General features: G+C 37.1%; 1 protein-coding gene across 2 annotated transcripts in view; it reads left to right on the plus strand.

Moving 5' to 3' along the window:
* FARS2 (phenylalanyl-tRNA synthetase 2, mitochondrial) overlaps positions 1–24,751 on the plus strand; it is a 545,053-nt gene that overhangs the window by 152,116 nt on the left and 368,186 nt on the right. For both annotated transcript variants that reach the window (XM_045841682.1, XM_045841681.1), the window contains exons 3-4: positions 2,478–2,637; positions 23,681–23,812. In XM_045841682.1, coding sequence (XP_045697638.1) covers positions 2,478–2,637; positions 23,681–23,812 — 292 coding nt within the window. The remainder of the gene's footprint in view (positions 1–2,477; positions 2,638–23,680; positions 23,813–24,751) is intronic.

Here is a 24,751-nt window from a genome sequence, read left to right on the forward strand (position 1 = left end):
CACTTGTTGTTTGTTGATTTATTAATGATAGGCATTCTGACTGGTGTGAAGTGGTATCTCATTGTGGTTTTAATTTGCATCTCTGTGATGGTTAGTGATGTTCATTGTCTTTTAATATGTCCCTGGGCCTCTGTATGTCCTTCTTGGAGAAGTGTCTGAAGGACCTGAATGGTCCTTTGCCCATTTTTTAATTGGATTCTCTTCCTGGTGTGGATTCATGTGAGTTCTTTATATATTTTGGAGATCAAACCCTTGTCCAATGTATCATTGGCAAATATGTCCTCTGATACAGTCAGTTCACTTTTCATTTTGATGTTTTCTTTAGCTGTGCAGGAGCTTTTTAATTTAATGTAGTCCCATTTGTTTATTCTTTCCTTTATATCCCTTGCTCTAGGGGACATATTGTTGAAAATATTGCTGTGTGGGATATCTGAGATTTTCTTGCCTGTGTTTTCCTCTAGGACTTTCATGGTGTTGCGACATATATTTAAATCTTTTATCCATCTTGAGTTTATTTTTGTGTATGGTATAAGTTGGTGGTCTAAAATCTTAATAGTTTTTTAAGAACAATCTTGAAGTGACTGATTTCTTCTACTTAGCATTCTTTTAAGCTATACTATATGTTAATTATATGTTTGATATGGGATATTTTTCTAGTACACAAATTAATACAGAATTGTTAATATAAAGTATTTACTCTATGCCTCCTTAAATCTTAATAGAATACGTGCTGCTCCTTGGGAAACATTGGTGTGTTTTGAATTTGTTCTTTCAGTCATCCTCGTCCTGTCCTAATATTTTTGGTATGTTTTCTGTACTTACGCAGACACGCCAGTGCTTCCGGTTGATCTACTAAAACTACAGGGTTGGCACAAATAACACCCCTTTTTAATTACAAAACCATAAGCATGTAATTCTTTAACTTAACAATATTACACTCAAGCATACCAGGTGACATTTCAGGTGAAATGTTCAAATTAAAACTATAAATTATTACACCCATGTTATTACTCTACAAACCCACTGAAGCAGGCGTTACTTCTCCCAGATCCTGTATATTGGCCATAATGAGTAATTACTCTTGAAAGCAAAAGTGGACTCCCAGAAAATTGTATGTTTGATTTTGCTGGACACTTCGAGGAACTACTAGCCTGCAGTTGCCTCAGTTCATTTTCAGAGAGAGCCTGAGGCTCTCTCTGTGTGCTCAGGCAATGTGACACTGACTACAGGAGTTTCCCAGAACTGCTTTATTTTTGTGTTCATTCTTATTTTGAGCATAAGTCCTTTAGGGCTGGCTACCTGACACCCAACTTGGTCAGATACTGGAGACTTTTACTTTGGCCTCGCTTGCTGTGGTAGGTTGTCACAACCAATGTTCAGTTTTTCAGTTGATACGCTGGATAGGCACATATTCTCAGTATTTGTCTGACTTTGTGTTGAGCTTTCCCCCCCTTTCTATTGTGTTACTTCTTCAATGCTTTTAAGAATTTTTGTGTTTAGTAGATTTATGAGGAGATTTTATTCTAATTATCCAGCCTAATATTACTAGAAACAATAGCTAATTTGTTTTTTTATTAAAATGAGGTTTTTCTTATTTCATGAGAAACAATAGCTAATTTATTATTTTATTAAAAAGTGGTTTTTTTTATGTTTCATGAGACATCAGGTTGGAAAAATGGTAGATTCATTTGTTCATTCTCCTTCTTGAGTCAGTCTCCTAGCAGGTAAAGACCTGCTCTGCTGTTAAAGATGGGGACACTTTATTTTAGCAGTAAAGCAGCTTATGAATAATAATACCTGTGGTTAGTAATTGTGATTGTGATGATAATGAGGAGAATTTATTTAGCCATTACAATGTGCCAGGTACTCTATTCTTTTCATGCATTATTTTATTTGATTATTATAATGTGTCTGAATTTAGTGTTGTTATTCCTACTTCACAGAGCATTACCTGAGGCTTAGCTACCATATCACTTGCTGGGCTTTTCTTGGATAGTAAGTGGCCCCTGTCCTGGGCTTTGGAGATACAGGGTTAGCAAAGTCCAGCATACTTCCTGCCTTTATGGACTTTACAGGATTTAATTCCTAGACTATACTTTCTACCTAGTTTCAGGACACACTCTAAGAGTACTGTGGGATGGTCAAGGACATACTGTTAAGAGTCGGAAAGCCTGATTCACTGGTATTCGCACTAGCATTGAGGATAATGTCTCTTGTGAGGAAATGACTATAAGTAACACAAAAGTAAAATGGAGAGATGAGCAGAGATCAGAACAGTATCTTTTAATTCCCTAAACACTGTCCATTTCCTAAACACTGTAGCATAGTGCTTTTGTTTGAAGTTGGTACTAAATGAATGTTAATTTAGTATGTTCATTGCCTATTAGACAATGGATTTTATTCCCACATTATGTCTTTTGATATGGACGGACAGGATACAATTTTTATTTATTTATATTATTCCTCTTGGTTTACAGTTATTTGCTGGTGTAAAGGATGGAGAAAGCCTGAAGCTCTTTGAGCAAAGTTCTCGTTCTGCCCATAAACAAGAAACACACACCATGGAGGCTGTGAAGCTGCTCGAGTTTGACCTTAAGCAGACACTTACCAGGCTTGTGACACATCTGTTTGGAGATGGTAAGTTCTCAAATGCCTCTGTCTTTGAGGGCTTAAATATTCATTACTTACCATCATTCAGAAATCACTGATGCTAGTTGCATCTAGATTTTTTGGCTTAAGTTGTAGCTTAATGGTTCAGGTCCATCGTGATGTAGAACTTAATAGATTTCCTAGTTCATTCCATGTGAGGAGTAGGAGGATATGAAAGTAGAATTAACTACGGAAAGAAAAATGATGATATCCTGTGATGAGAATGATAATGAATTAAGATCAGGTCATTCATCAATGGTGAAGAAGTGTATAGACTGATGAGTGTTGGGACTTGCATGATGGGGCAAGATTCTTTCTTGTTTCATTTTATTTATTTAACTTAAATTTTTTTTCAATTACAGCTAACACTCCATATTATATTAGTTTCAGGTGCACAACATAGTGTTTAGACAGTTATATAACTTACAAAGTAATCACCTCAATAAGTTCAGTATCTGTCTGACACCTTACAGAGTTATTACAATATTGTCGACTACATTCCATATGCTGTACTTTACATCTGCATGACTATTTTGTGACTATCAATGTGTACTTCTTAATTTCTTTACCTTTTCCACCCAGTTCCCCAGTACCTCTCCCCTCTGGCTACAATCAGTCTGTTCTCTGTATGTATGAATTTGTTTTAATTTTGTTTATTCTATTCTTTAGACTCCACATATGAGTGAAATCTTATGGTATTTGTCTTTCTCTCACTGACTTATTTCACTTAGCATAGTACCCTCTAGGTCCATCCATGTGGGGCAAGATTCTTAGCCAGGTGAGTGGGCCCTGTGGAAAATTTTACATAATTATATTTGATTACTACTGTCAATAATAAAAATATTAACAGTGAGTTACCTGGAAGAACAATATTGTCAAGAGCTGGACTCTCACTTTAGTCACTTGCCCTCGATTATTTCTCTAAGAAAATCTTTGTTTGTGTTGTACCCCCTTCCAATTATTTCTAACTTCCTTGAGATAATATTTTGTTTTTAGAAAGCTGTAAAGAGAAGGTTAGGAGATTTTTCTTAATTGTGATCTATGATTTAAAAATGTTTAAAAGCTAAGTAAGCTTTTATCCTTGTGAACTTTTTAAAACAACATCTTTATTGAGGTATATTGACAAAAAATAAACTACACATACTTAAAGTATACAATCTGCTAAATTGACATACAATAAACTGAACATATTTACACACTTTTATTAGTTTTGACCTAGGTATACACCTGTGAAACCACCAGCAGAATCAAGATAATAAACATGTTCATCACCCCCAAAAGTTTCCTCCTGTCCCTTGGTATTTTCTCCTGCTTGTCCTTCTCTGCATCTCCTCACTCCAGCCAACCAGTGACTTTCTGTCACTATTGATTAGTTTTCACCTTTTAGATTTATGTAAATGGAATTCTGTAACGTGTACAAATATTTTTTGGCCTGGCTTATTTTATTTAGCATAATTATTTGGAGATCCATGCATGTTGTAGTACATATCAATAACTTAATCCTTTTTATTGCTAAGCATACCATTCCATATTTTGTTTATACATCTTCCCGCTGATAGACATTTGGATTATTTGTAGTCTTTTGCTGTTGCAAGTAGAGCTTCTAGACCCATTTTGTGCACAAGTTTTTGTATGGATTTATGCTTTTTTTTCTCAGTGGAATTGCTAAATCATATAGTGGATGTATTTTAACTTTCTGAGTAGCTGCTTAACTGTTTTCTGAAGTGGTTTAGCAATTTTACATTCCTTCTAGTTGTGTATGAAGGTTCCAGTTGCTCTACATCTCCCACGACAGTTGACATATAGTCAATCATTTTAATTTTAGCCATTTATTTTTTTATTTTTCATTTTATTTTTGCTTAATTCCTTCACCTTTTTCACCTATCCCATCTACCCCCTCTCCTCTACCCCCTCTCCTCTGACAGCTATGCGTCTATTTCTATTTTGTTTGTTAGTTTATTTTGTCCATTAAGTCCTACATATTTGTTCTGATTCACCTTTCCTGAAATTGCTACATTCTCCAAAGTCTCTCTCTCTCTCTCTCTCTGTTTTTTTTAGTTTCTATTTTTTTAGAGAGAGGGGAAAGGAGGGAGAAAAGAGGGGAGAGAGAAACATTGATGTGCGAGAGAAACATCAGTTCGTTGCCTCTCACGCACCCCTAACTGGGTACCTGGCCTGCAAGCCAGGCATGCATCCTGACTGGAATCAAATCGGGGACCTTTTGGTCTGGCCACTGAGCCACACCAGCCAGGGCTAATTTTAGCCATTTTAATGGCAGTGTAGTGTTATGTCAAATAAACATTCAGCATATATAAAAAAAACTCCAAATAAACAAGCTAAAATCAACCTAAGAGAAATGGGTGAACATGAATGTGACAGATGATGTACTAAGAGGACTAATGAACATGTGAAAAGATGCTCGCCCTCATTAGTAATCGGGGGAAAGCAAATGAAAATCTCCATGAGCTATCCTTTGCCACTTTTCATATATAGAAATATTTCTAAAAATCTAATATTTGGCCCTGGCTGGTGTAGCTCAGTGGATTGAGCATGGTCCTGTGCACTGAAGGGGTGCTGGTTCAATTCCCAGTCAGGGCACGTGCCTGGGTTGCAGGCCAGGTCTCCAGTTGGGGACACATGAGGGGCAACCACACATTGATGTTTCCCTCCCTCTCTTTCTTCTTCCCTTCCCCCTCTCTAAATAAATAAATAAAATCTTTAAAAAAATATAATATTTGTGAGTATTGACAAAGATATAGAAAAATACATGGAGTACAAAGTCCTGGTCCTATATAGGAGTCTCATCTCTCACCCCCAGCTAGAGCTTGAGTACTCACTTACTCTTTTTTTTTCTAGATTACTAGAGTCAAAGAGAAACATTTCTATTTATTTACTACTTTTAGAGGAAGGGGAAGGGAGGGAGAAAGAGAGGGAGAGAAACATTAAAGTGTGGTTGCTTCTCACGTGACCCCCGCTGGAACCAGGCCCGCAACCCAGGCATGTGCCCTGACTGGGAATTGAACTTGAGACCCTTCGGCTCCCAGCCCAAGCTCAATCCACTGAGCTACACCAGCCAGGGTGATTACTCACTTACTCTTGATTCACCTCTGTTTTTTCACACATCCAGATTCCCCTGCTTACCTGGGAACTCAAATGTGTATTTAAAAGGATTCTTGTTATAATTTACTAAGTTTCTGATGTTCTATTTTAGCAAGATTTGTTAGAGTATCTAGACTTACAGATTATTAAATGTATAGTTAATATAATATTTAAAAAACCACTAAATAATCCTACATATTTTTTATACATATGTTTTTTAAAAGAGTATATCAGCTTCACTCTAGTTCCCTTTTCTAGGAGATGGAGAGTGGCATAAGGAAAGAGGTACAAACCAGGCTTCAAGTGTGTTCATAGTATTTTATTAAAAAAGTTAAATATCCAGTCAGGGTGCATGCCTGGGTTGCAGGCCATGACTCCCAGCAACCACACGTTGATGTCTCTCTCTCTCTCTCTCCCTCTCTCTCTCCCTCTCTCTCTCTCTCTCTCTCTCTCCTTCCCTTCCCTCTCTAAAAATAAATAAATAAAATCTTAAAAAAAAGTTAAATATGAAACAGATAAGTTAAATATGAAACAGTTATGATTTGATAAAACTGGATAGTGGGTACATAGATATTTGCTATTTTCTGTTTCTGTCTCTTGGTTTGAAATATTTCATGCTAAAGTAGTGTAATATAATGGTGAAGAAGGTTTCAGATAGAGATTATTGGTGTAAACATTTTATTATACTGAGTTTTTCTTCACTTTCATGATAAAAGAAAATAATTATGATATTTTTAGAAGTAATATAATCTAGTTAAATTTGGAATGCAGGGAGATGGATTGTTTTTTCAAGCCATTTTTGAAGCAGGTTTTGGTAGAAAGGATCTCTAGTATTATAGGGAGATAGTATCCTGTCTCTAGTGGCTTTACAAAGAGATTCAGGCTTATCCGAATTTTTTCATTGTCGCTTTATGGAGAGACTCACTAGAGCTCTCCTTATTTATGTCTTGCTACACACATTTCTGTTATCAAATGATTTGCTGTGTTTGAGGTTTAGAAACTGCCTCATAGTTAGATAACTGAGTGGGCCTGAATAGACAGGTAGCCTACTTTCTCTAATGACTAGTAATTTTTTTCTCCTATTTCTTTATTTTTCATCAGCCCCACTGTTTCCCCCGTACCTGTCCACCCAACCTCTACCACACTTCCATTTAGTACTGCCAGCTCCTTCACTGGCTAATTCTAACTTGTTTTCTAGTGCCAGCTCAGAGTCCTCTTACCAGGACCTGTTTCTATAGCTCATGCTGAATCCTGGAGAAGGTTCCTTTTTGTGGTCATCTGAGTTCTTTTTGGGGGTGGGCTTTTACTTTTCTGAGCAAGAAGCACTGCTCGATTTCCACCACATTTGCAGGCATCACAGTAGTCAATAAACTAGACGTAATCCTTATCTTTAAGGAGACATGAATCTTAAGTGCTGTCACAGAGAAACAGTGTGTTATGGGAACAGATAGGTGAGGTGCCTCCTCCAGTATCCGGCATGTGCTCCAGAAAAGGTTCTTGGGTGGGAAACATCAGAGCCGACATGTCATTGACAGCAAGCAAAAGCCCTAGAGCTGGGCGTCTCTGGGCCACACTGGAAAAAGAGTTGTCTTTGGCCACACATTAAATACATTGTAACACATAATCACAAAAGAATCTCATAATTTTTAAAGTAAATTTACCACTTTGTGTTTGGCTGCATTCACAGCCATCCTGGGCTGCATGCGGCCCGTAGGCTGCAGGTTGGACATCCCTGCCAGAAAGCTTTCAAGAATGAAGAAAGGAAGAGGAGAAAGGAAGAAAAATGGTTAACAGAGAAATCTCATGACTACTGAGGAACAGTAATATGGAATCAGAAAAACTGAAACCCTCTTTCATGCATTTACTGTGAAATCTTGAACAGGTCATTTAGTGCTTTAGGCCTCAGTTTTCTAACTTTCTAAGGTGCCTTTTAAAAAGAAAATAGTAAATAAATGCATAAATATGGAAAGAATGAAGGAGCAAGGAAGGGAAGGAAAATTATGATAAAAGCAGGGAGTATATGAAGAAATAGTAATACAACCAAAGAACAGTAGTTATGGCTGATTTGTTCTAATTTTGTGTGACGAAGTGAGATGTAGCTTTACATTGGACTGTGGCACTGCAGTCAAACTGGTATTGATGATGGCCTTAACAGTCTCTCCAAGCATCAGCAAATGTTTTTAAAAAGGACACAATGTGCTATTCACCCTACGGTGAATATAAAAACATTATAGGGGCCTTGAAGATAGATGTTTCTCTGAATATGGTCCTGGACTTTTCTTTGTATTATTATTTTTAATATTTGTGTTTGAATAGCTTTTAAAACCATGCATTGAGGTAAAAGTTTCCAGATAGCTGTTTTCCTTATAAAACACCATTTCTACAGTATATGATTTTTTTCTGACTGTGATACCCATTATGCCCATGGCCAAGAATTAGCAATCTTGGCTTGAAATGACAATGCAGTTGTAGCTTCTTTGCTTTAGGTAAATGTTTGCTTTATTTTTAAAATACTACTGGCTTAGACTGTTGGTTTCAGATTTCATTATAGATCAGAGTTGCTGTTTTATAAATCTTCAAATTTCCTTTATTGTGGAATGGCATTAAAGTTAAAAACCTACCTCCTCGGAGAATACTTATATTGTTCATATGACTAGTCTGTGAACAGAGCCTTTTATTTTTTCTTTCCAGCCATGAGGTCATTTTTAATTCTTTTTACACAGTAGCCACACACCCTGAAAACCCTTAAAGATGCATCTTTACCTAGTCCCCATGCCTCTTTGCTTAGCCCCCTGTGCATTTTGTGTGTATTGCTGAGGAAGCAATTGTTGGTGGAGGTGTGTGAGCTTATCTAGGTGTGTCTGCATGTTTGTAACATCTGCTAAGATGCTTCTCAGGGAAGATATTAAGCAGGGTGGGAAGGTGACCCAAACAAGGGCCCATTTTATGAACTGTAAGGGTGAGGAATATGTATTACAGAGAACAGGTGCGGTTTGCTTTCATAGTTTTCACACTGAATGTTAACAGCTCCCTTAAGACTCTTGGGTTGTGTCTTCTGTACTCTGAAGAAAAGTGCCTTGTACTTGCTTAATGTATTCCAGAGGATCATTTCAGTGTTTTTGTGGGGAGCATGCTAGTTTTTAAAAAATGCCTTGGTAAATCTGTCTAGGTACAAATACTCTCCATGTACAATACTCTCTTAATAATACTTAATAATACCAGGTACAGTACTCTCTTAATGATGGTGATAATAATAGAGATAACAATGAACAGTGCCAAACACTGTGCTAAACATTTACAAGAAATTTTTTTGCTTTGACCTTTATCTATGATGTATTTAAAAAGATTTTCTTTTATTGATTCTAGAGAGAGGGGGAGGGAGGGAGAAAGAGGAGGAGAGAAATTCCTGTGTGAGGGAGAAACATTGATCAGGCGCCTCTCACATGCACTGTGGCTGTGTGGGTGTGGAACCTGCAGCTTGGGCACATGCCCCGACTGGGAAATGATCTTTCAGTGTGTGAGACAGTGCCCAACCACCTGAGCTACACCAGCCAGGGCATGTGATGCAGGTATTATCGTAATCCCCATTTTGTAGATGAGGGAACCTGGACATAGAGAAATGAAGCTTCCAGGTAAAGATCACACAGCTGGGAAGTGTTTGAGGCAGTGTCAGCTCAGACAGTCTGACTCCTGAACCCATGTTAGAGGTAAGCTCTTTTGATGAATCATTTTAACAATATTTCTGAGACTATGAAGCCTATGAAAACCATGGTGTTAAAAAATTGACCCCCTTCCTGGGTGTTGCCTTCTGACTCTCCCCTTACTCTGACTGTCTACCACTTGTTTGTGGTAAAGCCCTTTTTACCTCATCATATTCAATTACATTCTGGGTGCCAAAGATCATTTAAAAACTTCAAATTCAATCTTCCTTCAATTAGTTACTGAGTAACTGCTTCGGCAGGCCTCAGAATGATTCTAACAACTCTTTTGTTGGTTTTTATAAGTTTATCTAAGCTTTTCACTTTTTAAAATTATTAGTGTTATATTACTTTGTTCTTGAAAAGCAAAATTAAAAATTAGAACACACTATTTCCTTGTGGCAGTTTGTTGTTATTACAGTTGCTTTAGTTTCAGGTGTTTTTTCCCCTCTCTCCAAAGCAGTTTATTTAATTTTCTGCTAACATATCAATTGCACCAGCATCCTAAGGCTATTGTGAGAAAGGTTATCAGTTTAGAATTAGAAAGAAATACAATAACCTTTAGACTATTTTTATGCTGATAGAATCTGCTGTCGTTTTTAACATTTCTAAATTGTTTCTTGTATATTTTGTACCTACTTGGCAGATCATTTCTATCAGAGCAACTAAGGTACGGATTTAGAATTCCTAACATATCAGTGTTGCTTTCTGTCATTCAGGTTTTACAGCCCCCCCCCCCCTTTTTTTTGCACAGTCTGTTTACTGAACATTGGAATTTCTCTTTATAAAGCATTTGCCTCATAGCATAGTTGATATGAACTAGTCTGCCTGGGAAATGGATCATGATCCTCTGCTGTTGACTAGATATGTTACCTTGAGCAAGTCGTGTCTCTTCCCATTTGTTTAAAAGCAAAAAAGGCTAGGCCTGGCGGGTGTGGCTCAGTGGATTGAGTGCCAGCCTGTGAACCAAAGTGTCGCTGGTTCGATTTCCAGTTGGGGCACATGCCTGGGTTGTAAGACAGGTCTCTGGCAGGGGGTGTGCGAGAGGCAACCACACATTGATGTTTCTTTTCCTCTCTTTCACCCTCCCTTTTCCTCTCTCTAATAGTAAATAAATAAAATCCTTTTAAAGATGGGCAAAAATCCAAAAAATAAATGGCAAAAAAGGCTTGTGATGGTCACTAAGATGCACCTGCCAGCGTCCCTTCCAAGCACTCTGCTGGTGGGCATGCAGGTGACCTCCAGCTGTCAGCCACTTGGAGATTTGCCTCACCTGTGGGCAGCCTTCTTGCTTAAGGATGTGCCCTTGCTAGGGTTGCCCACAGCCAAAGACTGGTTGTGGCAGGAACATTAAGGCCCAGGATTTTGGCCTAACACTGCATCACCCTATCCAGGGGCAATTCTGATGGGCTGTTTCAACTCCAGAGTTCTGGCCCTCAGGGTTAAGGCTTTTTGGGGCCTGATTGCAGGTCCTTGTCTTCTCCCTCTGCTCCAATCTGCTGCAGCCCTCTTGCTTCCAGACGTGTGGATTCCCCCAAATTAACCTGTTTGTCACCCCAGCCTCCACAGGGACCATATGGTCCTATTCAACCAGAACATTTCTGGGCTGTGTACTTTGAATGTTGTTCTGGTCAGGAGTTTTTATATCATTTCATATTTTTCTCTATCCTTGAATCCCTGTTAATGTAAATAAAGTCATCATAAGTTATATACATTTCTAATGACTATGTTGTACACCTGAAACTAATATTGTATGTCAACTATCATTGAAAAATAAATTATAAAAAACATAAATGAAGTGAAAGTGGTTGAGAATAATAATAAGGTTTATGGTCTTCAGTTCTACTTTGTTCCTAAAGTTGACAAATTAAAAAAATTCAGCATGTTGAATGATTTTAAAATCAGATCTTTTGAGCTCTCTGGTGTTGTCTGATTTGGAGAGGCTTGTCTCTCTGCCAATACCTAGAAAGTGAAGCAGCGAAGCAGTAGTTGTGTTCAGGCAATGCTGAGCTGCCCCTGTGCACTGTCTTAACTGTAGTGTAAGCAGGCTACACTGTCAGGTAAAAGCTGACTGACGTGCTCAGTCTCTGAGCCTTGGGATCGCTAGCTGTGAAATGGGGATAGGAAGTGTTTTGCTTGTAGAGGTGCTCAGTGGAAATAAGACATCACCTTAGGAATCAAAAGAGAGATGTAAGACCCACTTTTCTTTACTGTCTGGTGAATGGAGAAAATAATGTTCTAGAGTTGATCTCTCTGGTACAAGGAAACCTCCTGGGAGAGAGCTTGAGGCAGCAATGGTTGAATTAATTAACTGGGATATATTTAAGAACCCTAAAGTCCATGATTTTATGGCTGTTGGGAAAGGTATAACAGATAGGTTTCCTGCTTAAAGAAATAAATTGAAATTGTTGGAGTATTATGTTAAAATAAAATTATTGGCTGTTGAGTACGAACAGTTTAAAATTTTAGGGGTACTGTATCAAGATGGTTAATGGGCCAGGAACTGTACCTATTGCATACTGTTTCTACTTTATTAGTGTTTCAGGTGGCTGGAGACAGGTAACCCAGAGAACATTAAGATTTATGGGAGAGAGGAATTTCCTTTTCTTCTTAGGTTTATCGAAAACTCAATTTCTCTATTCATTCCATCATTTCTCTTCTGGCCTCTTGTAGCCCTAGCCTTATAAAGGGCTAGATAGTGAGGCAAGGTTATCTAAATTCTGTTATCAATCACTCTAAGTCCTTTGAACCCTTGACTTACCCAACTCAGCTGTTAAACACCTAACCTTGAAAAACTCATTTGTTCAACACTTAACCTTGGAAAGACCTAGCCTTGACTTGATACCCAAATCTACTTTTCCTGCTTTTTTCTGTCTGCTCCGATTTTGTATTCAGTAATCTGCCACCTTAGCCAGGTCAGGGTCAGTACGATCTTGTTTCTTATCTTTGGCCAGTTCACTATACAAAACCCTTTCTCAGTCATTCCAGTTTATGAACAGCCTCAGCACTCCTAATCTCTGTTGGAGGATAAGCTCGTCCATTTCATTAAGGAAATTTAAGTGACTGGGTGTGAACTTTGTGTTTACCTGGCCTTTGATCCCATTCTTCTTGATTTCCATTTCCATTATTTTCCTCAATTATCAATTTAAAATGCGTTCTAAACTTTATCATCCCGAAATAAAACAAACAAATGCCATCATTGAACCTTCTTTCCCTTCCTTCTCTGGAAGCTTACTCTCCTCTCCTTTTCAGCCGTGCTTTGTTACACGTTCCTTTCTGTTTCTGCTGGACTCAGCTCCTGTTGATTTTAGCTGTTCTGCTGAGGCCACAATTGACTTCCCTATGACAAAATCCAACAAATTGAGAAAAGTGCTTATTAGGCTGAGCATGTTTGCTTATTTTTTAAAAGAGTTAAACATTTTAAAGTACACAGTTTAAGTTTTGGCATTTACACACATATGAAATCACCACAATCAAGGTAATGGACAGATCTGTTACCCTCAAAAGTTTCCTTGGGCCCCTTTGTCATGTCTTCCTGCCAAACTAACAAAGCAGTGATCAGCTTTCTGTCACTACAGTTTGTGTTTTCTAGGTATATTTAAATGGAATCCTACAGTATATATTCTTCTTTGGCCTGGCCTTTTTTCACTTAGCACGATTATTTTGAGATGGATCCATTTTACATTTATACTAGCAGTATGTGAGAGCAGAAGTTGCTCACCATGTTTGCCAGCACTGTGTGGCTGGTCATTTTAATTTTAGCTCTTCTAATAGGTGTATAGTGGTATCTGGTTGTGATTTTAACTTACGTGCCCTTAGTAACTAATGATGCTGAGCATCATGTGCTTATTTGCCATCCATATACTACTTTGGTGAAGTGCCCACATTTTTGCTCATTTAAAAAATCAGTTTTCCTATTATTGATTTTTGAAATTTCTTTATATATTCTGGATATGTCTTTTATCAGATATGTGATTTGCAAATATTTTCTCCCAGTCTGTGTCTTGTCTTTTCATTCTCTTAACAGGATCTCTCAAAGGACATATATTGTTAATTTTGATGAAATATAATTAAACATTTTTTTCTGTTAGGGATTTTGTTTTTGATGTGGTTTTGGAGAAATCTTTCCTAATTGAAGGTGATATTTTTCTACTCTGTTTTCTTCTAGAAGGTTTACAATTTTCAGTTTTATATTTAGGTCTTTTTGCATATTAAAAAATTTTTATATATGGTATGAGATATGGATTAAAGTTTTTTTTGCATACAGATATCCAGTTGTTCTCTCACTGTTTCTTAAAATGACCATCCTTTTTCATTTAATTGTCTTTGTACCTTTGTCTAAAATCAATCAGTCATATATGTTTGGGTCTATTTTTGGACTCTATTCTGTTCCATTCATCTAGTTTTTGTCTATCTTGATGTAATATTATACTTTCTTACAGTAGCTTTCTAGTAAGTCTTGAAATCAGTTAAAGTGTTTCAACTCTGTCTTTTTAAGGTTATTTTAATTGAATTATTTCCATTTAAGTGATTACTGATGTGGTTGGGTTAAAATGATCATTTTGCTGTTTATTTTCTTTTGGTCACATTTGTTCTTTGTTTTTCTTAACTTTGCTTTCTTTGGATTCATTATGGATTTTTTTTTTTTACTATTTAATTTTATCTACTTTGGCTTATTAGCTGTAACTTTCTTTGGTGTTATTGTAATGAATGCTTTATTGTGTATAGTATACATCTTAAGTTGTCATAATCTGTCTTCAAGTGATATACCACTCATGTATTATTGTATAAGAACTTTAGAGCAGTGTCCTTTCATATGTCTCTTCCAGGCCTTTGTGCTCATTGTTGCCATATATTTCATTTCTATATATGTTATCAACTCCTAAATACATTTTGGTTATTTTTATTTAACAGTTGATTAGCTTTTAAGGAGATACAATTAGAAAAAAGTCTTATATTTACCTAGGTAATTATCATCTCCAGCTCTTGGTCTAGGTTTCCAACTGATGTTATTTTTCTCCTGCTTGAAGGACTGTCATTAATATTTCTTGCAATACAAGTCTATTAGCAGTGAATTCTTTCAGCTTTGGCATATCTGAAAAAAAAAAAGACTTTGTTTTGTGTTTATTTTTGAGATATTTTTGCCGAGTACATAAGTCCATATTGACAGGTTTTTTTTTTCTTTCTGTTCTTTAAAGATATTCTCTCTCTTCTCACTTGCATTGTACCCATGAGAAATCTGCTGTCATCCTTGCATTTGCCTTTATTCTTCTATTCATAATGTTTCACTTCTCTTTGACTAATTTTGAAATATTTTCTTTGTGATGGGTTTTAAGCAATTTTGATTATGACTTGTATAAGTGTAGTTTTTATCAGATTTCTTGCACCTTGGTTTGGTTGAGCTTCTTGGATATATGGGTTTATATTTTTCATCAAATTTGTGAAATTTTGGGAAATTATTTCTTCAGGTATTTTTTCTGTCACTCCCTTCATTTAGAGACTCCAATTACATGTATATTTGACTATTTGAGACTTTGCTACAGTTCACTAGTCTCTGTTTACTTCTTTCAGTTACTTTTTTCCTTTTGTAAATACGAAAGTAATCACTTTGGATAGTTTTCATTGCTAAATCTTCAGATTCACAATCATGTTTTCTGTAATGTCTAACCTGCTAAATTCCATCCAGGGTTTTTCATGTCATTTATTTGTTTCAATTAGTGTCTTTTTATATCTTTTATAGCTCTTCTTAACATTTTCAGTCTTTCCTTTAGCTTTTTGAATGTATCAGATATCATTATTATGTGTATCTTAATATATTTTTCCATGAGCTCTGTCATGTGTTGTTTCCTGGTGAATTGCTACTTATTTTTCTCTGTTTCTTTGCATACCTGATAATTTTCTATAGGATGCCAGGCATTGTTAATTTTACCTTGTAATATATTAGATTTTTTTGTATTCCTAAGATAATATTCATGTACTTTATTCTAGGGTTGGTTAGAAATACTTTCATCCTTTTGAATCTCTTTTAAAAGCTGTATCAGGTAGGACCAGTATAGTATTTTAGACTGAGGTTAATTTTTCTCATAAGTGATGTAAAACTCTTCAGTAACTGATAACCAGTGAGTTATGAGTTTTTCCACTTGGCTTTTGGGAATTGGCACTGTTCTTGGTCCTTGTGAACGCTCAGCATTATTTCCTCTGATCCTTTTCTGTGATGTGTTCCCTGGTTTTAGGAAGTTTCTTCATCACGTGTGCACTGATTGTATTCAGTTGAATTCTAAAAGGCTATCTTCTGTAAATCTTCAGAGTTCTCACTCTGTGCAGCTCTCTTCTGTCCTTCAGTCTGCCCTGTCTAGACTCCCAGCTCTCTCTCCCCAACTTGGGGAGACTTCTGACTCTTGTGTTCTCCTTCCGTCCTGGGGCAGTGTTAGGGGCACACTTCTCAGGGATCCGTGACCTTGGTTACCTAAAGTACAGTGTCTTCTCTGGCAGTGTTGCATGTATTTTGCCTGTTGTGTTTTTTTTTATTTTAAATTTTTATTTTTGTTTTTCATGTGGAAGAGTAAAACTAGTTTGTTATTCCGTCTTGTCCATGTATGGAAGTCTCTCCTCATTGGATACTGACTGCCCTTCTTTTAGATACTTTCCCCCCCATTTTTCCATTACATCTCTCCCTTTTGTTTTCTAACTTATTTCTTTTTTTATTTTTCTTATCCCTCTCTCATCACTTTCTTTGACTTCTTTTCTGATATTGCTTAATGTTTGTGACAGGAATTCTTTGAAACTAGTAGCTAGTGTTCCTTTTCTCAAAGCAGAATTTGATTGGGAGATGGATAAAACCCTAAAGATGCTTTGTGTAGATCTGGTTTATAGAAGGATTGCCTTACTATTCTTCTTTATACAAATCAGTGATTTGTGCTTTCATGTATTTCTTAGGGTATCTGAAGCATACTTATTTTAAAATTCTCAGGTGGTTTTATAAACTTAATTTCATCTGGAGTGAATTCCTGTTCAATTGTTGGTTTCATTGGCTGTCTTAGAATGAGATTTACTCATATATTTTGAAATTTTTCTTTGCAGAGTCATATTTGGTAGAAGATTTTTGTCTGTTTTTCTCCCATTCTCTGTTTTTTTTTTCCCCTCCTGTCTTACCTTCCTTTGCTTATTTCTCCCTTTTGTGGATTTGCAGTTGGTTTCACTCAGCTCGACAGGCTTGAAATCCAGAACAAAGGTTTTACAGGGATCTGGCAAATGTAGTGACCAGTTTTTATTTGGGGCAGGTCCAATACCTGTGGCATGGATTTCTAAGTCTACGGTTTTTCAGAGCTACAACCCAGGCTGAGATGGTGACAAATTTTGCCATCCTTCTTTTACCACCATGGAGCTTTATTTCATCCCAGTGTAGGACTTCAGCCTTTTAACCTCCTCCAGATCCAAAGCCAACAAACAGTATGGTGCCCTGCAGAAGGCAAGCAAGCCCCTGGCTCCTCTTCCTGGTTTTGGACTTTGAGCCCAGCAACCCTGTGCCCTGTCTTGTCTCACCGTTTTGTTTTTCTCTTCTGTTTGGGCCTGTGGAGGTATTTGTCTTAAATCTTTGAACTTAGATTATTCCTTTTTGTTTTTCTCTTTTTTATCAGAACTGTTATGTGTTAGAACAGGAAGACTGATAGTGCCATCTGGGACTTTTACTTTTCACTGTCTGTTCCAGTGGAGGGCAGCCTAGGGCTGTGTTTTCTGACATACCTGGTTTTGAATTCTGATCTTGATGTTTACTAGCTAGGTAAACTTAGATTAGATACCTAAACTATTTCAGCCATGGTTCCTTAACCTGTAAGATGGGAACAGTGATAATTATCATGCATTGTTATTGTCAGCGTTTCATATTTTAGTGCCTTGGACACCATACCCAGATTTCTAATGAGGGACTATTAAATTGTGCTATACTCCATTTCTAATCCCATTGTGAGGTGGAGACATGATAATATCTTACGATCCAAGCCTTAATCAAAAAGATTCCTGTATGTGGGAGTCCTAGGGCAACAGCCTGAAGTAATGCTTTAACACATCAGAGGACTAAATTGTGGCATCAGTTACGATATTGCCAATGGCGAGAGAATTTGCTAGCCTTTTCTTTTTCCCAATTACTTTGTGTGTATCTTAGCAAAGGGAGTCATTGTGGCTGAAATAGTGCTAACATCTACTGTGTGCTATGGAAGTCCCACACAAGAAGATTCCATTACCCCCTTTCCCGCTATGAGAGGGAAAAGATGGTATTTAGCATTAACTTTGTAGGTGGAATGATTTCATTCCTCTTAGAAGTCTGCAGTACTGGACTCAAGGGTACGTGGCTATGCGGATGTGCAGGGTATATACGGCGTGCTAAAGAGTCACAGTGGTGACATTGCCAGGTTTGTAAGGCTGTGGGTGGAGAATGAATTGTTAGTTGTGAATGACTTTGTGCTACTTGTGAGGTGGGCCTTGGAAATGGAATTAGTGTTCATAGCCCCACATGGGTGTCTCAGGCCTATAATGTTCCTCCACTTCCTCATTACTGCCAGCTGTGCAGGTACTCCATCCAGAAGACACTCATTTCCTGTGCTAGAGGTGAGGCAAGAGATGCAGAAGGACAGCAAGGATGAAGAAGACAGCAGGAATCTGGGAATCTTGTTCATGGGTGCTCAGTTACTGCATAAGGGGGAGCTGTGTGTGGAGGTAAAGCTGGGTGGCCTTTTATCAGCAGAGCACTGAATCTTCACCTGGGACCTGAGCTCTAGTTTGACTTTTTTACCAGTTGGTTGTGCGGCCTTTGCTCCCTTTGTGATGGGAGTATAAAATTCTACAGCTCCTATAGAAGACAACTTGGCAATGTTTATTAAAATTATAAGAGCGTTTACTCTTTGACCCATGAGACTACTTCATTGCAGTGTCATTTTTCACAGCAAAATACTTGGATGTAGTCCAAATATATATCAGTAAGGACTTCTTCTGTGAACATGGCATAGCCACGTGATGGAACACCATGAAAGAGTGAGAACGTGAATGAGGAGATGCTGTATGTATTTGGCTGAAGAGGCCTCTAGAACATGTTGTTAAGTGAATAAAAGCACGGTGCAGAATAATATGCAGAGTATGCTATCCTGTATCTCTGAAAGGACAGAAAACAGAGCTACATGTTTGCATTTGCTTGCGTCTATCACTAAAAAGGAAACTCTAGAAGTTTACCCATAAAGGTCCAAAAGGAGAGGGGTAGGACAGAGATAGGGATGTGAGACTTCTCACTGATGCCCTATCATTATACAGTGACATGTATCCTTTTGCAGAAAGCACAAGTAGCAGTACTGGGATCAAGGCGCCACATTCACCTATTTCTCTGGTGCCAATGGAGGGAAAACCTGTTAAAAATTGGATGTGCAACAGCAGTGATTAATTGTATATTTGTATAGTCAATTTTTAAAGCTTTCTGCTTCAGTGGAGAGTATCCTTGGTAGAATATCTAAAATTACAGGTGTATGCTATAGTTTGGACCATCAACCTTTCACAACTCTGGGAGGTGGTTCTGATAGCAAAGTCCCATCTTTAAATATAAGGGTTATGGGAGACAGAGGAAGGGTCCCTCAATGTGTCAATGAGTCAGGGAAATGAAATGTTATATTATGTTTATATAAGACCTATCATGAAGGTGAGTTGGAGGTCAGATGGAATGAACATCTATTTAATATTTATAATGTGTGAGAGTGCTTAGGCACGGCAACAGTGCATAGGAGTCAGGGAGTGGTGGGGAAAGCCCTCTCAACTCCCGCAGCCCCCACCACACACACACACTCAGACACACCCCTGCATTATGTCCCTGATTGGTCTCGCCAAGGGTCAGGAAGTCCAGAGGCTGGTACATGGAGTGGACAAGATGCCATGCTGCCTTTCCTGGCCTCTGATTTTCTGTGGCAGGTAGGGGCAGGTAGTATCCTGCCAAAGTGGAGTTCCTATGCACCTCTTCAATTTGGGCTCACATTGCTATCCTGAAGGAATTTTCACTAATCATTTTTGAGGTCCCAACTGAGGAAATGCTTCTTGTGGCCGTTCCTCATTCTTGAACAAACTCAGCATCTTCACCTGGGAGGAAAAGCAGACAGGACCTCAAATGCTGAAGAGGATCTCTGAGAAAAAGCAGGCTCCTGTGGGTTCTTTACTCAGAATACTAGGTGGAACAGGTGTCATTGTACCCAGTGGGGGAATGAGGCAACAGGGGCGCAGGGAAAAAAGGTAGAAATCTGAGATGTGAATCTAGGTTTGGTTTGTTCTAAGGTGCTTTTCCCTCTACTTGGCTCTAGGTTCTTGGTTGTAATCTCACAGAGTTCTAAGGCGATTTTTACAAAGCTCTGAGCTTCATTTGTGAATATGGTTTAATAAATTTCTATGTCCAAGCAAACAAGAAAACAAAAGAAAGCACTTTGACATTATTTTTCATTAGATTATATATAATACATGTGTGTTTACTTTTTCCTCTATTCCCTCAAGAAGAGGTTAGTCTAATTTATACTGAATCCATAGTTGGATATGTTTGTAAAAAAATCCCCTCTGTTAATGTATTACACAAAATACATATTTTTAGTGGATTTTTTTACTGACGCCTGATACTTTGTGTGTGAAATAAACCATACTCAATAGAGTTTTGAGCTGATTATTCAGTATCATATCTTTTAATACAAGATGCATATCAAGATACTTTTTAACCTGCCATAATTATTCTTACTGTATTGAGGTTATAGGATGGAAACAAGATGAAAGTATATTTTGGGGATAATATAAAAATATTCAGTAAATAATTCCATTACCAGAGATTTTTTAAAAAAATTGCTGTTAATGTGTCAGTGTAACTGAAATTTAAATTGTTAGAATGTATAAAAGAATTGGTCTTTGGCAAAAATTACACATTAACATACTTGGCTTAGAAATAATTATGACTTATATTTGAAATGGATACATAGGCTTCCAAAAATAGAATTTTGGCTTTTGCCTGTATATGTGAAGAAAGCAGAATTTAAGAACTGAAGATATCTTTAATGTAGTAAAACAAAGAAAATAGATGGTTCATGGATTTGACATTCATTGCAGGGTCATATAGATTTAAAATGGAAACTTTTAGCAGAAGATCTGAGGAAGTGAAAAGGGTTAAAAACTTTCCAATTTTCTTAGACAGAACTTTGACAAGCTGTGTTCTCTCTTATTTTCTGTGATATTATCAATGAGCTCTATTCCACAAACCATTAATATTAACCATCTTCATGCATTCTGAAAAACTTTGGCTAACTTCCCTGCCTTTTCCTGCTTTGCTGGGTATACTTTTCAGGGTGGAACAATGAACCTTTCATCGCTACTGAGTGAGCCCCCTGTAGGATCGTAGAAGAAACCAAGGGCCGTGGTGGCAGAGGCCTTAACCCAAAGAAGAGCAAGGGTTCATGCAACCAACACATGGGAAATTTATCTTAAGAATTTATTCAATATTGAAAAATTTTAATCCTAAGTTACAATTTTTTCTAGTTTTGTAAGTGGTAAAGAAAAAGCCCTTCAGTAAAAGAAGGTTTCTGGAGCAGGGGCAAGATCGTCATATCACTTTTCACTTAAGTGCTGGTGCTTTGATGTACCAGCTGCTCAGATGGGTCCTGTTTCTAGGGAGGTTCAGCCTCCCGCAGAGTATGCAGTAGGGATTTAGTTTGGTCTTAATAGACATTGATAATAGGACTACTGTGATTATTTTGAGGGCTTATTAAAGTCTCAAATTGTTTTTCTTTGACTGGGGAAACTTAAGGTTTTACAAGTGTGAGATAAAGCTATATAAACTATGCTATTTTATTTAGACTGTCCAAAGGAATAAAATAAGGACGTATAAAGAAAATTAATTTTTGTTGAGCTCACCTAACTATGTTTCAGGCACTTAGGTGATGTTGAATTACGTGATGACAAAATCATCATGTTAAATCCTGAGTGTTCCTCTTGCTTTTGGTAAAGTTTGAACTAAGTATAAAAAGCTAGGTACACAAAACTCATTTTTATAAATTGTCTTCAGAATATGATTTATACTTACCTGCCAAGAGTTACCAGAAAGAATGATGGAAATTGTTGTGTGCCCGTCCTTCTGCGCTCAGTTCTGTATCCCAGTGCATCACACATTTCTGTTTGCCAGCAGGATTGTCTCTGGAGATTTTTAATACGAACATTGGTAGGGGATTTTTGGTCCCAAAGGTGGACTGTCACACAGGTGTACAGACACTTTCTTCCCAGACTACAGTGGTGGATCAGCAATTGCTCTGCACCTAGGCCATCTGTGTAGAAAAGTCTGGGTGACTCGGGACCTGCAGACATTCTCCCATTGGCCTGCAACAGGGCAAGCTTTTTTTCCCAATTAGAAAAAAGTGCTGGCGAAACCCACTCAGTAATGAAAAGGAACGAACTGTCGATATGTACAACAACATAGGTGAATCTTAATTATGTGGGATGAAAGACGCCAGATGAAAAAAGAGTACATTCTGTGTGATTCCACTTTTATAAATTCTAGGAAATGCCTAGATAAGGAAATATCACTCGTAGATGAGGAAATGTCACTCATCTATAGTGACAGAAAGGATATCAGTGGTTGCCTGGGGGTGATGAGGATGAGGAGAAGAGAGAGGGAGGGGTCATGGGCAGGCAGGTAGGATTATGGAAGGGCATGTGGAAACTTTGGGAGGTGATGAATATATTTGTTGTATTGTGACAGTTTCATGAATGTATACATATGTCAACATTTATTAAATTCTACACTAAATGTGTAGTTTAATATTTGTCTATTATACCACATGCATGGTAAAAGGGGGAAATATTATATTGTTATTATAAACAGAAATTAGTTATTCACTTGTTTTAGACAGCAGGGAAATGGGGAAATAAGTGCAACTAAAATAGAACAACAAAAGGAAAATCTATCTTCTGCAAAATAATTTGGGGCATAGGAAAGGTCTCCATGTCTCATAATTTCATTCTCACCTGATTTTGGATTCTTGAAATATCTTGTTTGATGGGAAGGGAAATGTTTTAATTGTCAAGAGTAGGAATTTTGGAGTCAGGCTGACCTGGGTGTAACTTAGTCACCTGCTACCGCTGTGCCTTTAGGAAGGGCACTTGGTCTTTCTAATAGTTTTTCTCCCTATCTCTGAAATGAGATGATAGAGGCATAGTAAGTGTTCAATAAATGGAAGCTATTTTTGGTATTATTTCTATTTTTTTTCACATTCTGATCCCCATTAGGTTTAAAATGCAAATATTCTTGATGAAGAAACACAGTATTTTAAATTCACAAAAGGGCATGTCACCATGGATGAATACGTTCAGGAGTGTTGCCTTAAAGAGGAGAAAGATTGTTTCATGGAGAGAAAGGAATGTAGGGTAGAGACCATTGGTTATTTGCCCTGTGCCCACTTTTTTTGTGTGCTCCTCACAGTGGTCATCTAGTTACTAAGTGACTGTCTCGTCTGGTTTCTCTGTGTTTAGTAACCTCTGCACTTTGCAGGTTTTGTTTTGAGTTCATTAGTCTTTTCCTTTGTTAAATAATAATATCATTGTTTACAAGTACCATACTTATGATTGCTTATTGAGAAATTCATCCTAGCATTTAGCATGTACTTTGTTTCCTTAAAACTATGTTTATCAATCATCTGTAGAAAAAGAAGTTTCAGCCTTTTACATGTTTTACTTAAATTTAGCTGACCTTATTTTAATATTTTATTAGCTCTTATAAACTTAATTAAAAAATTAATATGTACATGTATTTAAAGAAGTGAAAGTTGATTATCCTAAATTGGTCATATTATTGATATGCAAGTTTGAAGGACAATATAATAGCATATTTTTTTAACTCTAAAAAGATGCCATTTTCAGTTAAAGAAACTAGTAGAATTACTTGCTTCTTCATGATCTTGATCTAGTTTTTCTTCTGCCAGGTAGTTTCAGGGATTTAACAGGTGATTGATTCAGTTTTAGGGGGTCCTGGAACTGCACAAAGTGCTTTTCATATTGAAAAAGACATACCCAGTTTTTTATAAGTTTTAAGATTTATTGCCTGCGCCTTCATGTTGCAAATTAATTTGTTTGCTATTTATTTTACTCAGAGTGTAGAAACTGGTGTCATTAGCTGAAGGATAAATTTGACTACAAGAAAGGGTAGAGTGCCTTTTAACACTTTTTATTTGGCATCTTTGCAGATCTGGACATTAGATGGGTAGACTGCTACTTCCCATTCACTCACCCTTCCTTCGAGATGGAGATCAACTTCCATGGAGAATGGCTAGAAGTCCTTGGCTGTGGAGTGATGGAGCAACAATTAGTAAATTCAGGTAGAAAAGAATCCAACTTTTTATTTACAGGCTCTCTTAAAAAACAATTTTCTCTCATTTAACCTCATCTACATACTTATTTACATATATATTAGCATCTTTTTATAGGGTTAACACCACCATCTTTCCTCTTAGTGCCCTCCAGACTTATCTCTGACACAGTAACTCTGGAAGAACTTAATCTTTCCCACCTAATTTTGTAATGGTTCTTTGTTTTGGAGATTTTTCTTGTTAGCACTTAGTTGATGGATTTGTACTTTGCTGTTTCGTATTTGTTGGTGTGTTGCTTTTTAATTGCCCCACTGGTTTTTGGTGCATGTCACATGAGTGTCATTTGTCTTCTGAACTATTTAAAACAAAGCCAATGTATAATCCTTTTTCGTTCATATTGCAGATATATCATACATAGAATAAAATGCAATATGAGAATACTTAGGCAATAATGTTTAGTTGTTTGAGGCCCTCAGTGTTGGCAGTGCCACCTGATGGAAGACAAGTAAGAAGACTGGTCTCTGTATAAATTCTATCTGTATCTATAGGTACTTGAGAAAGATCTTTCCAGCTCTTCTCTGCAGGACCATTGCTTACTAAAAATGATTATTTCTAAACTTAAGTTCAGAGCTCTGGGCTTTTTTTAAAAAGAGTCATCCGTACTTAAATTAAAAAACAAACAAACAAAAACAGAACCACTCCCAAACTCCTAAATCAACCAGGAAAAAAATATATATAAATTAACTTATTTATTGGAAATCTTGCAAAAATATCTCTTTAATCTAAATGTATACTAATCCCCACTTCTATATTTGGCAGAGTTATTGTCACCTGTTCACCTTTGCCAATCTTAAGCTCTGCTTCTAATGGTACTTCTGATGAAGTATCATTAGAAGATGATTTGAAGTCATCTAAAAGTCAGTACAGACAGGGATTTTTGTAAGATGG

Source organism: Phyllostomus hastatus, unplaced genomic scaffold (assembly GCF_019186645.2).
Source record: "Phyllostomus hastatus isolate PE091 unplaced genomic scaffold, TTU_PhHast_1.1 phas_contig_37, whole genome shotgun sequence".
In the NCBI taxonomy this organism is placed as follows: domain Eukaryota; kingdom Metazoa; phylum Chordata; class Mammalia; order Chiroptera; family Phyllostomidae; genus Phyllostomus; species Phyllostomus hastatus.